Genomic DNA, 18,188 nt, shown 5'->3' with positions numbered 1-18,188 from the left:
AGGAAAGGAGGGGGTGTTCATTTTACCTTGGTTTGGGAACTGAGCTCATTCATAAGAAAGACATTGACTGGAATGACTGGAATTTCTTCATTTTTAATTCATTTATTAAACAACTTGGTCATTTAATGTGGTCAGTTGAACCTCTCCACAATATAAAAGAAAGAAAAAAGGTAATTCCTCTAGTACTGGTGTCTTCTTTTTATTTCTATCTCTATCTCTCTAGACACATATAGTGGTGCATAGATCCATAGACACCTTCAGTCAAGAGCAACTTGAGATACCAGCACTCACAATCAGGATTTTTTGCTCTAACTCATGAGTGGATATTTCAATCAGAAGCTTCCCCCTGTGGGAGGAGCCCAAGGTGGATGATATAATCAGTAAAAAAAAAAAATGAGATTAAGGAAAGGTTGAGGATTTGGGAAAAAATGACACAGTTTATTGAAAAGACACCCAGAAACAGTTGCAACAGGTCCTGCACTGGGGCTATGTAAGGACACTTGTTTCACACATTATCGAAACGTTCTGAAAGGGAGGAAGAAACAGACTTCCATGGAAAGGTTTTTGTTGAAATGGCCTCCAAGTGAAATTGAGGAAAGTGCATAAATTCAATGAAGAAAATGATGATAATTAAAGGAAAAAATAGCTATTAAGTTTAGCAATAGTTACATATCACAAGTAACGTGTAAGATCAATGTTGCTTTTAAATGTAGCATTACGTGTTGTAAACCTCAAATTTCCTTAGACTTATAATTGTTGAAAATTTCACCATTGGGATATTTCATACTTGGAAAATTTCTTACTGATAGTCTATTGGAATGGGAACTCCATTGGCATGGGAGGTTCCTTCTCTTCCCTTCTTAAGATTACTTTAGGACAGAAAACCTTTTGCTGAACAATGGAAAGGACTTTGACCTATGCTTAAGCATAGAACAGGAATTTCTTTGAGTCTTGATTGATTTTAGAATTGATACAATGGAGATACTTGGAATAAATCTCCACCCTATTCAGTCCTAATAGGATTGAGTAAGGGCTGCAGCCTAGATCAAAATTTAATTATTCCAATCTCTACCATACTCAAGTTAACAGGATTTAGAAAGGGCTGGAACAAAGGAGTAAAGATTTAATCATTTGAAAAATATGACCTTCAACAGACATGTGCAAAAGCCAGAAACCTCTGGGCGGTCCTGGGTTAAGCGAGAGCCTCCATTGACAGGGAAATTGATGAAGAGTGATTGGTAGATGTGAGGACTGAGGGGAGGCAACTTGGATGGTGTCCTTAAAGATAGGAGGGTCTGGAGACTCGGGAGAGAGGATTGAGTTTTTGGTCGGTGTGGTTCCTGGGCTCTGAGGAAGCTTGCTCTGAAGGAAGCTGAAGGTGGGGGCCTCTGAGACTGTTTCTCCATTTTGGACACGTGAGTGATAGGGACTGATCTCTTTTCTTTGCCCCAGCTATCTAAGGGCTTGGGCCTTTTGGCCCAGCCTAAACAGAAGGGGTATTTAAGCCCTATTCCCTTCTCTCCCCTTTCTCTCTCTATATATATCTCTAATTCCTTTCTTGCTCCTATTGTAATTAAACTCCAAAAAAGGCTGACGGCTGACTTGAGTTTTTCATTTAGGAATTACATAGCTGATTCCTTGGCGACCTTAAATTAATATATATCAGTCTTTTAAAGTGATTCCCTTGTAACAGTGTGTAGAGAGTAAGTTATGTTAAGCAATAGTGCATGGAATGAAAACCTTCTCCACCAGCATCTTTGCCTGAACTTGAGGGAAAAAACATTTCATAAGCAAGTTGATTTCTTTACATTCTTTCTCATTATCTATACATATATTCATTTGATATATACAAAGTACATTTTTATTTAAAAAACATAAAACAAAATAAAAATAATAAAAATAAAACAACTCTAGAAGTTTTGAGATTCTGAGGTAGCTGCAGCTTTTGCTTATGCTCTGCTGTCTTCTTGGCACTGCCTCCCCCTTTTAATACTTCTTAACCAAAAATTCTTTCACAAGAGAAGCAGGTTCTTGTCCATACAAGGAAGGTGTCCGTCCATTCAAGCTTTCCCCAGGCTTGTGGCTGGCCCAGCACACTCTCAAAATGGGTCAGAGTTCACCATGGCTTGCCAGTCCGGCCCTTAACCCATTTCTCACAACAATAAAGGGAGGCTCCTCCCAGATTCATGTCCTCAGGGGAAGGGCACAGCAAGTCTGGAGTTCTGACCTTGGCCAGGCTAAGGGGAAATTTATTCCACAAAAATATCATAATTTGACATTAATTTTCAAAAAAGTTATTTATGAAAAACAAAGGATCTAAGCCTGGCCCTGTAATCTTGGAAATCTGAGGAAAAAGGGTCAAGAGAAGAAGTGAAGAGGCCAATAAGGAATAACTGGTTGTTGGCCCATAGCGTGCAGCACCCAGGCAAGGCTGCCTGTGGCCACTCACGCAGAGCTGGGCTGTGAGCAGTCGTGACAAGCCAGCACAACCCTCACAGCCAAGACCGGTGCTGGCCTCACCTCGATGCCCACACAGGGAGCTCCAGGCCGCTCCTCTCTCCAACAGCCCACCTCACCTAAGCTAAGGCCGGGGCCTCGGGAGGACAATCTTACCCAAAGCCCGGCAGTGGGGAAAGCAAGGGCATCAATGGCAGCAGCAATGGGCCAAATGGCGAGACAGACCTGCTCTGTTCTCTAATCTAGAACTAAAAAGGCTTAGAAAAAGGGAGGATTCTTCCCCAAGCTTCTAGTGGTTGCCGTCTGTTCCAGCTAAACTAAAACTCAGGTCCTGGATTCACAGAGCCGATTAATATCTACGTGAATAAGAGAGGACAGACAGACAGACATGGAAGTCTCTTCTCAAACTAGCCACGGGGGCGCTCAGGGCTCTCTTGGCTGCCGTCCTGTCACCTCTGCATCCAAGGGGATAAAAAAACACTTCCTAGAAGACCTTCTTAAAGCTCTGGCCAAGTTGAAAGAATGAATAAAGAACTTAAAGCTCCTCTTTAGCTTCAGATTGGTTGCCTTTACTTTCCCGATTGCTGTGCCTAGCTCGCTTCTCCTGGGATGTACTAGCAACAAAAGCCTTTCCGTGGAAGTTTGTTTCTTCCTCCTTTTCAGAACATTTGGATAACATGCGAAACAAGTGTCCTCTCACAGCTCCAACCACGACCTGCTGCAGCTTTTTCTGGCTGTCTCTCTTTTCTAATCACCATTTGGGTTGTTAGTGTTACACAAGGCTGCCACTTAAGCACTGTGGGACGACCCTCCCCCCCACCCCAGCCTTCCTTGTGAGCCCCCTGAGAGCAGACGCAGCATCTCTCCCTTCTGGCCTCCCTTCATGTCTTCCTCTTTCTTCCCCTTTGGCCATCCTCGGCAGCCGGTGAGGCCAGGGAGCTCCTGGCATTGTGGACAGCCTCAGTGTTGGGCTGAACGCGGGGAAGATACAGCCTTTGACGACTCCTGCTCCAAAGTGCTCCACACTGTCCATGTACTGCGATCCACTCCTCCGCCAAGTCACACGCACGCCTCGCTCTCGTTTTTCCATGATTTCTCGCTTTAAGGTCATGGACAGCCTCCTTCTCCCCCTCAGCACTGCCCTTGGCACTCACGTTCTTAGGACCCGTGGTTAAAAGGTAAGGAATTTGCCCAAAAAACTGATAATACAGAAAAATAAAGGAGAAAGCAAAAGCGATGCCATGCAGGTGCTCGCAGAGCCAGACAAACACTGAACTACACCAGACAGCCTCGTGTCACTCGTGAAACCGAACGTCCGGCAGGCTGTCTAGTGGAGGGTGGCGGAAGCTCGTGATCCAGATATCCGCTCGTGAATCAAAGCAGAGAACCCCGACGGGGCCTGCTCGTACCTCCAGTTCCTCGTGACTGCAGGTGCTCCTGACCAGGGACCCCTGGATGGCTCCAGAGGTAGGAAATCGGGCTGACAGGCTCTTTGACTTAAGCCTGTGGCCCAAAGTTCCTACCAAGCCCACCACCCCGAGCTGCACGTAGGACAGAAGACAGTCAGGCAGCAGTACAGGACGCCCATCTCCCAGGCGCGATGGCTTAGGTCAGGCCTCCTGAGCTGTGGGAGGTGACTGACGATGACCTGGATAGGGATTGTCAGCAGAAGATCAGACCCGGAAGTCATTGCAGAGGCGTGGAAAGGTCAGTCATAATACCGGATATTGGCTACCCCCCATCGTGAGGATTCCTGCTCTTCCGGGCTCATTCAGCACTTGGTCAGCAATTCAGCAGAACCAGAAAAACACTGTACACAGAAAGTAAGACACTATAATGGATTTTGCTACTAGTAGCAATACAAGCCAAGACACTCCTGAAGGACTTATGTAAAAGAATGCCATCCATCCTGAGAGAAAGAACTGGGGAGTAAAAATGCAAAAGCAAAACATATGATACCAATTATATGTATATATTGGTATGTTTCCGGAGGCCATCATACCCTATCTTGGTCAGACCTCTGTAGTATGTAATTTGGGGTTTAGGCCTTAAGATAGTCTCTCGGTAGCAAAAATGAATAATATGGAAATAGGTATCAAGTGACAATATTTGTGTAACTCAATGGAATTGCTTGTTGGCTTTGGAAGGGGGGAGAAAAGAGGGGCAGAAAAGAAAATGAATTATATAATCATGGAAAGAGATTAAATTTTTTAAAAAGATCACACTATTACAAATATGAATAATATGGAAACAGGTTTTCAGCAATAATACATATACAACTGTGACAAGGAAATCACTTTAAAAGACTGATATATATTAATTTAAAGTCACCAAGGAATTCAGCTTTGTAATTCCTAAATGAAAACTCAAGTCAGCAGTCAACCTTTTATGGAGTTTAATTACAAACAGGAGGAAGAAAGGTATTAGAGAGAGAGAGAGAGAGAGAGAGAGAGAGAGAGAGAGAGAGAGAAAGGGAAGAGAAGGGAATAGGGCTTAAATAACCCCTCTGTTTAGGCTGGGCCAAAAGGCCCAAGCCCTTAGATAGCTGAGGCAAAGAAAAGAGATCAGTCCCTATCACTCATATGACCAAAATGGAGAAACAGTCTCAGGGGCTTCCACCTCCAGCCTTCTTCAGAGCAAGCTTCTCAGAGCACAACCTCTCAGCGCAAAAACTCTCCAACCTCCTCCAGACCTCAGACCCCACTATCTTTAAGGAAACCATCCAAGTTCCCTCCCCTCAGTTCTCACATCTACAAATCACTGTCCATGTCTTCCCTGTGCCAATGGTGGCTCTAGCTTAACCCAGGACCGCCCAGTGGTCTGCCCCTTTGCACATGTCTGTTGAAGGTCATATTCTCAAATAATTAAATCTTGATCCTTTGCTGCAGCCCTTCCTAAATCCTGTTAGGACTGAGTAGGGTGGAGATTGTAAGTTCCAAGACCTGGTTCTGTCATTCCAAGTATCTCTATTGTATCAATTCTAAAATCAATCATGACTCAAAGAACTTCCTGTTCTATGCTTAAGCATAGGTCAAAGCCCTTTCCATTGTTCAGAAAAAGGTTTCTGTCCTAAAGTAATCTTAAGTAGGGAGGAGAAGGACCCTCCCATGCCAAGGGGGGGTTCACATTCCAATAGACTATCAGTAGGAAATTTTTCAAGTATGAAATTTCCCAATGGCTAACATTTATAAGTCTAAGAAATTTTAAGGTTTACACAACTCAGTAGAATTGTTTGTCAGCTCCAGGAGAAGAAAGACACAGGTAGAGAATATGAATCATATAACCATAGAAAAATATTCTAAATAAAAATTTTTAAGTTAAAAAATTAATAAAATAAAAGAACCAAAATAAAAAAATATTGTGAAGGCAGCCGGGTAGATAATCTTGTTAGGTTCAAGGTAAATTATTTGAATAGGAAAAGTCGTAAAATTTCCGTATGTTAAGTGCACTCTAAGTTCCTTATAGCTTAATATTTGAAAAGCAGACCTTTTAGCCCTCACCCAGAATTCTCATCCTTTTTCTTCTACTAAAAACTTACCTTTTCCTCTCTGTTCCCTCACTGATCTCACCCCAAACTTCTTCCAAAGCCTCCCTGGCAGGCCTGACTGACCTGTCCAAACCCTGAGTCCTAGAGGTCAGGAGCAGAGACTGTCCTTGGGCCATTACTGGAATGGTGGGACACCCTGCAAATGCCCTCTGATGGAGGGTGTCACACTGGAGGGTGGATGAATAAATGACTGCACTTGGGCCCGTCTTGCTGGAACCTCATCCACGCAGGGACTACAGAGACCCAGGAAAACCCCCAGAACACAGTTGAGGATTGTGGGGATTTGGAGTCACACTGACAGCAAGCAGTGATGGCATCCCTGGAGGCTGGGAAAGACAGAGGTCTTAGTTCCTGGGGGAGGTTAGCCAAGGCTGGGGATGGACTTCACTCACCTGGGATAGGGGCCTCTGGGTCCCAGGGGCCATTCCCTCTGGCTCCAGGGTCTCTGCTTGGGCCAGACTGTGGTCCCTCAGGAGGTGGGAGCCCCAGGGTAGGGAGACTTCCTCTTTGTGCACCTGTTGGAGATTAAAGAGGAGGAGGGCTCAGAGGGGCTCCCAGGGCTCTTCCCTGGCCTCAGAGGGGACAGGGAGCCTCAGGCTTGGAAAGGACCTTGGACTGGCCAGGAAGAAGCCTCCCCACCCCCACTGATGCTCTCTTTGGCTTCATTCCATTTAGAAACTGCATTGGGTACACAGAGTGGATTGAGGGAAACTCTTAGGAGGAGAGGTTACTGGGTAATAGGGAGGCTCTGGACAGGGAGACAGGCATCAGGTGGGGGTTGGAGGGAAACATGTTGGCATTTGTTCTGTGCCAGAGATCAGAGTTCCTTCCATGGTCTGTGGGCACCGGCATCCCACCCCCCACCCCCATTCCAGCCAGGCTCAAGTTGGCTGCTTCTCCCCTTGGACCTTTGGGGAAGAGCCTAGACCAGCCCCACTCCCACTGCCCCCCGCCTGGGGAGAGGGGTAGGAAGGTGGAGGTCCATTCTTTCCTCTTGAAGAAGGCAAAGCCCAGCCCTGGCTCCTGATCCAGACAGAGCTGCCCCTACCTGATTCCAGCACTTTTGTATTTGTCCCTTTTCTGTGGTCCTTTAAGGGGATGAACAAACACAGAGACACAGCAGACCCCCAACAGTCAGCAGCTGCTTCCTTTATCTCCTCACTGACCAACTGTCCCACCTAACTTCCTGTCAGAGGGCGGCTACTTCCTCTCCTCAGGCTGGTCTCCCTGGTAACGGAATCTTCAGCTCTGGCTCACTGACTCCTGTCAGTTCTGATCTACTTAGAAACCTGCTCTCTGGCCTCTGAGGGAGACACAGGGAGAGACTAAGAAAATCCCTTTAACACAACCTTCCATGGAAAAGTTTTTGTTGAAACAGCCTCCAAGTGAACTCGAGGAAAGTGTGGCAAAACTGCCAAAATTCAATGAAGAAAATGATGATAAGTAAAAAATAGCAATTAAGTTTAGCAATAGTTACACATCACAAGTAATGTGTAAAGTCTATTTTACATTTAAATGTAGCATTACGTGTGTAGAGAGGAAGTTATGTTAAGCAATATTATCGGGCACAAAATGAAAACTTTTTCTGCCAGCATCTTCACCTGACCTTGAAGGTAAATAACGTTTCATAAGCAAGTTTATTTCTTTACATTCTTTCTTATTATCTATGTTTATTTGTTAAATATAAAGTACATTTTTAGTTTAAAACATATAAAATATTTGTGTGGTTTTGGGGGGCAGAAGAGATTAATTCTCAGATTCATAATAAGCACTGAGGAGGGGGACTTTGGAGACCTCAACTCCCCCCTCATTACTTCATCACAGGAGAAGCAGATCCTTGTCCATACAAGGAAGGTGTCAGTCCAAGCTTTCCCCAGCCTTGTGGCTGGCCCAGCACATTCTCAAAATGGGTCAAAGTTCACCATGGCTTGCCAGGCCTGCCCTTGACCCATTTATCACCACAATAAAAGGGAGGCTCCCCAGATCCATAACCTCAAGGGAAGGGCACAGCAAGTCTGAAGGTCTGACCTTGGCCAGGGAGTTGGGGAGGGAGGGGGAGAAGTTGAGCAAGGGGGAGGACAGGGTAGGTTTGGGCAGTGAGCAGCGAGAAGCTGAGCAGGGCAAGGCAGAGCCTGGATAGTCTTCCATGGTGGGGGAGGGGGTAGAGATGCTACCCAAGTGGGGCTATGAGCTAAGAGGGGCATGTAAGGGGGAGGGGCAGAAGGAGCCAAATTCTGCTCTGAATCAAGAAGAGGAGGAGGAACCTCCTTGCAGGCAGGTGGGGAGACAACAGGGTGTCTTTCTTGCTAGATTTAACTAATTGTTTAGGGAGAGGAACTGAAGGAGTACAGTCAGAAGGGCCTGGATCGAGAGGCTGAACAGCCTCATGCCTGGGCGCCAGTGAAGGCTGGGCATCAGGGTTCTCAGAGACAACCAGGCCATTTTGCGGCAGTGACTTGGGTCCACTGATCAGGGTGAGGTGGCCAGAGAAGCAAAGGAGGAGTCTTTAGAGTTCTTATGGCCAAAGGCCAGGTTTAGTTCTTTTAAAACTTTAAAGACAAATGAACCACATCTTGGCCAGCTAAGCTGGGACTTCCCATCCTTGACACACTCTCTTTGCTCCCTTCTTTAACATACCATGTTCTTTGGGGAAATCAGGATCATGCCAAGAATTCAAGTCTGTGCAGGGGTGAACTGGGAAGAATCTGGCCTGATTTCCTCTAATTTGTTGCAAGACTTCCCATAGTGTTTAGTCTTTTGACCCTGAATTTAGGAGAAAAAAAATTTCTAGTCTTTCTATCTTAATCTGTTTAGGGAAGATTCCTGAGCCTTTTGCCCAATCTGAGTGAGGCTTCTTCTCTAGCTGCTACTGTTGAGGAATTCAGTAGCTCTGCTATAATTCTATCACTATCAGTGAGGAGTTGGTCCAACTATTGCTGAATCGGCAATTTCAACAATGAAAGGATCCCAAAACATTAAAAAAAAAATTAGACACATAACTTCAATTTAATTGTAGAAAGCAACTCTGATATAGGATGGCTAAATAAGAAACCAAGGCAAAGCACTAGTAATTGATGCGAGGCAATAGTCTCAATAATAAATATTTAAAATAATTATAATTATTTTTGGTTTTAAAAAATATTATGAAATTTGAAATAATGAAGAACTGAATTAGTATATGTGATTAATTAATATTGTGTTGCATTAGTTTGGCTTAATTTGGCTTTCTTCAAGTTTATTAATTTGGTTTTATTTGATTTTATGCAATTTAATTCATTATTAATTTTTAGTTAATAATTCTTTTATTGAAATTTATTCTATTTGATTAAATTCAGTTTGATGCATTCAATTATATTTGATTCTATTAAAATTTTTAATTGCCTGTAGTTTTACTTCTTGCCTGCAGGTGGCTCAACACTTGCACCTTTAACTACAGCTGGAAGCAGAAGCCTTAGCTCCCTGCTGGGAGGTCAGGGTGCAGCATGGGAAATCCCTGGTGTGGGTTGGTACTTCCATCCCTGCCCTCACAGCCAGAAGCCTAGAAGCCCCTCTGAGCAAGGGTCCTGGCAGGCCCAGGAAGAGAGGCAGAGGTAGATTGGTGGAGGGAAGAAGAGGGGAGGCCTGCTCTGGAATTAAAATTATAACAAAGTTATCTAGAAGAACAAAAGATCAAGAATATCAAGGTAACAAAAAAAAAGTGAAGAATGGTGGCCTAACAGTACCAGATCTTAAACTGTGCTATTAAGCAGTGATCATCAAAACAATCTGGTACTGGCTAAGAGAAAAAAGGATCAGTAGATCAGTGGAATAGACTTGGAGTACATGACCTTAGTAAGCCAGTTTTCCATAAACACAAAGATCCCAGCTTTTGGGACAAGAACTCACTATCTGACAAAAACTGCTAGGAAAACTAGAAAACGGTAAGGAAAAATTCGGTTGAGATCAACATGTCACACCCTAAACCAAGATAAGTTCAAAATGGATAAAAGAAGTAAATATAAAGAGGGAAATCATAAATAAATGAGAACATAGAATAGTGTACTTGGCAGATCTATGCAAAAGGAAGGAATTTAAGATCAAACAAGAGATAGAGAACATTACAAAATGTAAAAGAAATTATTTTGATCATATTAAATTAAAAAGTTTATGCAAACAAAACCAATGCAACCAAGATTAGAAGAAAAGCATCAAACTGGGGAAAAAATTTTATAACAAAACTCTGACAAAGGTCTAATTTCCCAAATATATAAGGAAAGAAGTCAACTGTACAAGAAATCAAGCCATTCCCCAACTGACAAATGGTCAAGAGACATAAATAGGCAGTTTTCAGATATAGAAATCAGTGATCAATAATCCTCCCAATGAGAGAAATGCAAGTCAAAACAATTCTGAGGTACCATCTCACCCTTAGTATTGTGAAGACTGGATCTATCTCCTGATCGTAACAATGAAGATACTTAGCTCTTCCTTTATTGTGAAGATTAAATTGTAATCCCCTGATTGTAACAATGAAGGTACTTAGCTCTTTCTTTATTAGGAAGATTGAATTGTATTTTGTATATTGAATTGTATATCCTATTTTAGATTTTAATCTACAAAAAGGTGATAACTCAGTATTTTAAGTAGATCTACCCATTTTAACTACAAAACTACAAAAAGGTATTAAGTAACTACATAAGGTGAACTAACCAAAAAAGGTATTAAGTAACCAAAAAGGTATACTCTAACCAAAGAAGGTGTGAACTAAAGAGTGGGCAGTCCTGGAGAGGAGAGTCTGCTGTGATTGGTAGATGTGAAATTTAGGGGAGGTGACACAAGAAAAAAGATCTTTAAAAGAGGACCAGAGGCCAGAAGAAGATATATTCGATTGAGATTTGAGTTGAATGGAGGATTCTCTTGACTCAGAGTTGGACTGGAGGAACTGGACCCCTGAAGGAGCTTGTGCAGGAGACCTCAGACTGGTTCCCTTTTAGACGGTCACTATTAGTGAGTGAAAGGCTGACTTAGTGACCCTGCCTTTCTGGAGGCGTGAAGGCTCCAGGAAAGGCCCATCATCTTGAGACTCTCTTCCCCTGGCTGGGGCTTAGAAATTCTAACTGGTATTAGTGGAAGCCAGAGATCTCTCTCTCTCTCTCTCCCCCCTTTTCTCTCTTCCTTAATATCTTCCCTCTATTGTAAATAAATTACCATAAATTCCATTTACTGGAGTAATTCATTTGGGGATTTAGAAATTAGATCCCTAGTGACAACCTATATAAATATTCAGAGTCCAACCACAATTAAATTTAATAGCATATTGGCCAACATGACAGTAAAGGAAAATAATAAATGTTGGAGGAGATGTGGCAAAATTGGGACACTAATACATTGTTGGTGGAATTGTGAATTGACCCACCATTCTGGAAGGGAATTATCCCAAAGGGCTTTAGAAGACTTCATACCCTCTGATCCAGCTATAACATTACTGGGTTGGTATCCCAAAGAGATAATAAGGAAAAAGACTTACACAAAAATATTTATAGTCACGCTTTTTGAGGTGGCAAAAAATTGAGGGGATGCTTTTTGATTAAGGAATGGCTGAACAAATTTTGGCATATGATGATGATGTAATACTATTGTGCTATAAGGACTGATGGTCTGGAAGCTTTCCATATAAACTAGGAGAGCCTCAATGAAGTGATGCAGAGTGAAATGAGCAGAACCAGCAGAACATTGTACACAGAAAGTAAAACACTGTGGAAAAATCCAATATAATGGACTTTGCTAAGAGTAGCATGCAACAAACCAGGACACTCCTGAAGGACTTCTATAAAAGAATGCTATGCACTGAGAGAAAGAATTATGGGAATAGAAATGCAAAAGCAAAACATATGATATCAGCTATCACATGTATAGAGGGGTATGTGATTTGGAGTTTAGGCCTTAAAAAAATCTCTATAAGAAAAATGAATAATATGGAAATGGGTTTCAAGGGACAGCATTTGTACAACTCAGTGGAATTGCTTGTCGGCTTTGGAAGGGGATAGGAAACAGGGGAGCAAAAGAAAATGAATCATGTAAACATGGAAAAAGATTATTAAATTAATTAATTACAAAAAAAGATCACTTTATTACGAATACAAATAACATGGAAATAAGGTTTTGAGCAATAATACATGTACAACCCAATGGAATTGTTTGTCAGCTGTAGAGAATTATTTGTTAACTAAGTAAGAGTTTATTAGGAAATAGTTAAGTAGAATTGGTATATATATATGAGAGAGATTAATAAATTGGGTTTCTTTAATTTGAAAGGAATCTCAGAGATAGATTATGGGTAAAAGAGAATATTCCCAAGGTGCTTTGAGAGTCAGGCAATCCAATGGACTTCACTCTTTGGGCTTACCCTGTTCTGAAAGGAGGTCCTAAGAGCTGCTTGGTGAGGTTTAAAAATCTGTTTTTCACAGGTAAAATTCATCTATCAGGCTGGATTAGTGAAGGAAACTGTTGGGTGCAATACCAGTGCAAGCCCAGCAGAATGGCTGTACGAATGGAGAAAGTTTGTGGAGATTCCAAGCTGTATTATTCATCTAAACAGCAAGGAAGAGAAAACTAATTCATTCCTCACCTTTATAAGTTTATAATTTATAACTAACAGATTAGTTAGATAAGTATTTTGGGGTTTTAGATAAATTAGAAAGAGGATATCCTCAACTCTGTTGAGGGAGAAGGTGATCCTTGGGGATCAGATTTGGTTGGGTGGTTAGAATAAGATTTATTAGTTTAGGGGCCTCTACATTATAAGAATTTCCTTTCTACCTGTTTTCTTTTACTATCCCTTCCTTTAGTTTTTTACTCATAATAAAAATATTTTTTTATACACAGATCTGAGCCAGAATTCTTTGGACTGCTCTGAGAAGTCATCATAGGACACAATTATTGGTATTACCATACAATAGCAATAATTTATAAGGGTTAGGAAACCCTTCTAAGAGAAGGGAGGGAAGAGGGAAAGGAGAGAATAGGAATCACATAACCATGGGAAAATATTCTAAATAAATTTTTAAAGTTAAAAATAATGAAATGAAAATGAAAAATATTGAGAAGGCAGCAGGGTAGGTAATCTTGTTAGGTTTGAAGTAAATTATTTTAATAGGAAAACAAAAGACCTAAAGTTTCTGTGTATTTAGTGCACTCTAAGTTCCTGATAGTTTAACATTTAAAAGCAGACCTATTAGTGCTCCTCTGGAATTTCCATTCTTTTTCTTCTACTAAAAATACACCTTTTCCTGTCTGTGGCCTCACCAAATCTCACCCCAAACTTCTTCTAAAACCTCCCGGGAGGTCAGGAGCAGAGACTGTCATTAGGCCACCTCTGGAATGGTAGGACACACAGGCATCCCCCTCTGATGGACTTTGTCACAATGGAGGGTGGATGAATAAATGACTAAGCTTGTTCCCATTTGTCTGGAACCTGGGCTGCCTCATCCAGGCAGGGGCTTACAGAGGCCCTAGAAACCCCCCAGAACACAACTGGGGATTATGTTCTGTGACTTTTGAGGTCACACTGACAGCAAGCAGTGATGGCTCCTGAGGCCTTGAGGGAGTTTGGCCAGGGCTGGGGATAGACTGCACTCACCTGGGATAGGGGACTTGGGGTCCCCGGGGGCCATTCCCTCTGGCTCCAGGGTCTCTGCTTGGCTCAGACTGTGGTCCCTCAGGTGGTGGGAGCCCCAAGGTGGGGAGACTGCCTCTTTATACACCTGTGGGGAATTAGAGGGGGGGGAGGGCTCAGAGGGGCTCCCAGGGCTCTTCCTTGGCCTCTGGGGAGACTCTCCCCACTGGCGGGCTCATGGAGCCTCAGGCTTAAAAAGGACCTTGGACAGAGCAGGAAGAAGCCGCCCCACCCCCTCTGCTGCTCTCTCTGGCTTCATTCCTTTCAGAAACTGCTTTGTGAGCCCAGGGTGGTTTGAGGGAGACTGCTAGGAGGAGAGGTTATGGGTAATGGGGAGCAGGAGACCCTGGAAGGGGAGACGTGCATCAGGTGGGGGTTGGGGGGAAACATGCCGGCATTTGTTCAGTGTCTAAAATCAGAGATCCTTCCGTGGCCTGTGGGCACCTTTCCCTCCCCCGCACCCCACCACTCCAACAGGCTCAGGTCGGCTGCTTCTCCCCTGGGATCTCTGATGGAAGGGCCAGGACCAGCCCCGCCCCCATCCAGTGACAGCACCCTCTCCCTCCAGCCACCTGGAGGAAGAGCCCCACTCTCCTCGGGGGTAGAGCAAAGCCCCGCCATGGCTCCTGATCGAGACAGAACTGCCCCCCCCCCCCCCCACAACACGGGCACTTCTGTGTTTGTCCCTTTTCTAGGGTCCTTTAAAGCTATGAACTGACAGAGACACGAGACATCCCCCTGCCACCACCACACACACCTCCCAGCCCCGTCTCTCAGGTCGCACCAGCACCGGAGCCTCTCCCTTCTCCCAACCCTCACCCCGACTTCCAGACTCAGTTACCCGCAACTGGTTCACCCGAGTCTTCTCTCTCTCCAAGAATTAGGGACCAGAAACTCTCCACTGCAGAAGCTACTCCGAATTTTGCATCGACTCCCTCTCCCCTAACCCCACCCCCACCCCCACCCCCACCCGCAAGGAGTAAAAGCCCCAAAAGGTCCCGTGTAAGCACTATACAGGAGCAGAGACAACTCTCAAGAGATTCCCAGCATGCCCGGGGATCGCACAGGGGGGAGGTGCCAAGACTTGGATGAAGCCAGGACTCGGGCATTCTGGGAAATGGCGTCTTCTAAAATGGGAGTGCCACGGTTTGGAGGACGCCAAGCCAGAGGAATTCTAGGAAATGGAGTCTTACTTCCTGGTCCCCTAGGTTTGGAGCCCTGGTGGAGGAGGGGCCACGCACCAAGTTTCCCAGTCTCCCTGCCTGCAGCCGGGTCCTTTTACTTTCCTTTTCTTTCTGGTACTTTTAACTTTGATCTTCCTGGGCCTCCTTCCTGTGATATAGAAGGCGGCTCTAGAAGGAAATACAGAAGCGTTTCTGAGGAGAACACAGACCGAGGGTGAGAAGGGACCCAAGAAGCTCCTGAGCGCGACCTCCTCATTTCAGGGAGGACCGAACTGAGGCTGACCTGCTGGTCGTTGTCCTGAATGCCCACCCCCCACGCCCCCTCAGGGATGGTTCCGGTGCCGTATTGATCCTAATAGCTGCTCCCCGGAGCGGAAAAGCCCCACTTCTGTAGTTTAGGAACAATGTCTATATATTTCTCTGTCAGACCCGGCCCCGAGATGCCATCCAGTCTACGGCTTGTTGCCCTTCCTTTGCCTTAAGCATCCCAAAGAACTTCTTCCTCTTCTACAGAATTTGGTGACTGAGTGAAGGGGACAAAGAGGGTTTTCAGACCTGGGAGGGAACCTTCCTGAGTCCCCCTGAGAGTGACCAGGGCTCAGGGCTGGCTGGACCATCTCCTCATCAGGCTTTCACCAGTTGGGGGGGGGGGGGCCTCTAGGTAGGGGCTGAATAATGAGCTCCTCAAAGGCTCTGTTAAACGGCCTGAGCAAGCTCTGGGGTCTCTGGTCACTGGGGAGGCCCTTGGCCTCTTGGCATCTGGCCCTTCCTGGTCCTGAGCAGCCCTGTGCAGCTTGGCCCTCTGTCCACAGCCTCCTTCTACCTTCTCTCTGCCTCTCTTCTCCCTTGGTTTCAGGCAGTATTTTTGTATACCTCATTCCAAAGGAAAGGAAATCATCACAGCCAGCATTTCTCTGACCCTGAGGGATTCATCACAAGAACCTTACTGGATTGATGGTAGTAGTAGTAGTAGTCTCTTAGTAACCGAGAATGAACAGATGGAAGAAACCAATAAGAAGGTTCAATGGCTGAGATGGCAACGCAGCAAAGCACTGTGGAGTGCTTAGGGCATGTTGGAGCACAAAAGACAACATGGCCATCCAATGCAGCTGAGGAAGTCTCCAGGTGTAATGATTTTTCGTGCCACTGGGCCCAGGCTTCCAATGCCAAGAGAGTGGGACTGTCTCTGTGCATCGACTTTTCCACTTAAATCTCCTTCATGCACTGGCCTGATGGGCCATTTTACAAATGAGGAAAAGTAAGGCAGTGTGATTTTTGAATCTCCATCTTGCTTAGTCTAGCACCCAAAATTGTGTACACCCACACTATACAGGCATGTGCTAGTCAATGACAAATCAGAAATAACGAACTGCCCACCTGGGCTGTCCTAAGCCAAGCTTGTGCCACCATTGGCACTTGTGAGGCACAGGAAGTGAGCTAGAGAACAACCTCTGGAGTTTGCTCACTTCCTGTGGACAGATCTAGGTGGGAGTTCCTTCTAGGAACTCAGAGAGGGAGGAGGCCCCGCAGACAGCTCTCCTTCAGATCAGTCATGTGAGTCAAGGACTGATTCTCCTTTTACCTTGGCTTTCGGGCCTAAACTCCCTCTGGCTCTACCAGAAGGTTGAGTTAACCTTTTTCCTTTTCCCCCTATTTCCTTCTTTCTTACTCCTGGTGTAATTAAACCATCATAAACTCCATTCTGACTTGAGTATTTCATTTTAGGAATTTCATAAGTGAATTCCTTGGTGACCTTAAATTAATATTATATCAATCTTTAAAAGGTGATTTTCACTATAACACAAGTGCAGTCATCCACCCTCCAGTGTGACACACTCCATCAGTGGGGGATGACTGTGTGTCCCACAATTCCAGGGATGGCCCAGGGACAGTCTCTGCTCCTGACCTCGAGAACCTGGGGTTTGGACAGGTCAGTCAGGCTGCCAGGGAAGCTTTGGAATAAGTTTGGGGTGAGATCACATTAAGACACAGACAGGAAGAGGTATGTTTTGAGCAGAAGAAAAAGGATGGGAACTCTGTGTGAGGGCTAAAAGATCTCCTTTTCAAATATTAAACTAACAGGAACATGAGTTCACTTAACAAACAGAAAATTTAGGTTTTTCTTTGTTCCATTAGAATCATTTGTCTTGAACCTAACAGGATTATCTAACCTGTTGCTTCCTCAATATTTTTCATTTTGGTTCCTTTAGGAGGATGAGATACAATTAGGGTTCTAGCCCTATAGATACAAATAAAAGCAACGATACCTTTTGGGAAATAATTTCTCTACCCCAGGTGCAGTGATTCCACAATTGAATTAACTTACAAGAGACTAATTATACTCTAGTTAAAACAAAAACATGTGGGGTGCAATTACATTTCAATAATTCTCTATTCTATATAGACTATATACTATATGCATATAGTATATGCATGAGTTGCCCATAGTCAAATATACTTGGTTATTGACTACATTCAAATGGGAAAATATTACAGAAACTTTACTTAAATTTAGGAAAAATAAGCTATTTTAGGGACTTCCTCTTATATATGATTAGCATTACAGTTCAATGACACTTGGTTAAGAAACAGTCACATCTTACAATCTACATTATGCTCCTACATTTCCTTGGCCACTTGCTCTAATTACCGAAATTTTCTATCAAAGAAAAAGTAGATTATCTCAAGACAACTGATAACATTAATATTGAATCGTCATATATAAGGGAGTAGAGGGATTTTTCTCCCACAATACACAGAGATTTCATTCTACTGTTTTATTTGATTTTCCTCAAGTTAGAACTCATCCTCGTATAAAGATCAACTCTTAGAAATTAATCAAATTAATATGTCATCAGTGGTCCCATTTCCTTAGTTAGAAATCCCATAACCCAAAAAAGATCTGGTTGTAAAGCTGATTGGTTTCCCCACTCAATTGACTTCTTAAAGTCTTATAAGTTTACAGGTAAAATGTTTTCCCCTTTAACCTTTCCATAAAAGTAATCACCCACTCTTTATTATTTTTATTCTCTCTTTCCATACTTTACTTCTCACAGAATCTCAATGCTCTACACTGCATCTAACTGATAGGATTTTACCCAACAGTATCACAATTTACTCATCTGGGAGTTTTCAGGGACATGGACTTGTCCCTCTAATCCTAACCCCCCTAATGTTTTCCTTTTTGTAGTGAGGAATACATAGTTCTGGAATTCCAATGAAAAGAATTACAAAATAGATAAGAGATTCAGAAACAATACTAGTTGGTTGCTTCCCACTGATACTTTTTCCTTTTCCTTAAGACAGAAAAGGGTTAAGAAACTGCAGACAGTTTAACTATTTCGTA

General features: G+C 43.7%; 1 protein-coding gene across 6 annotated transcripts in view; it reads right to left on the bottom strand.

Annotated features, from left to right (window-relative positions):
• LOC100619450 (zinc finger protein OZF-like) overlaps positions 1–15,168 on the bottom strand; it is an 87,655-nt gene extending 72,487 nt beyond the window's left edge. For 2 of the 6 annotated variants that reach the window (XM_056825846.1, XM_056825842.1), the window contains exons 1-3: positions 14,500–14,811; positions 13,623–13,746; positions 6,397–6,519 (exon numbers count right to left, since the gene is read on the bottom strand). In XM_056825846.1, the coding sequence (XP_056681824.1) occupies positions 6,397–6,429 (33 nt within the window). In that variant the 5' untranslated portion in view covers positions 6,430–6,519; positions 13,623–13,746; positions 14,500–14,811. Of the gene's footprint in view, positions 1–6,396; positions 6,520–7,052; positions 9,091–13,622; positions 13,747–14,477; positions 14,812–14,851 lie in introns of those variants that run through there. The other 4 variants (XM_056825844.1, XM_056825843.1, XM_056825845.1 and 1 more) reach the window with 4 other exon arrangements.
• Between the last annotated feature and the right edge of the window lie 3,020 nt (positions 15,169–18,188).

This window comes from Monodelphis domestica, chromosome 4 (assembly GCF_027887165.1).
Source record: "Monodelphis domestica isolate mMonDom1 chromosome 4, mMonDom1.pri, whole genome shotgun sequence".
In the NCBI taxonomy this organism is placed as follows: Eukaryota; Metazoa; Chordata; class Mammalia; order Didelphimorphia; family Didelphidae; genus Monodelphis; species Monodelphis domestica.
Note: the sequence above shows the minus strand (reverse complement) of the source record. Positions and strands in the feature narration are given on the sequence as shown.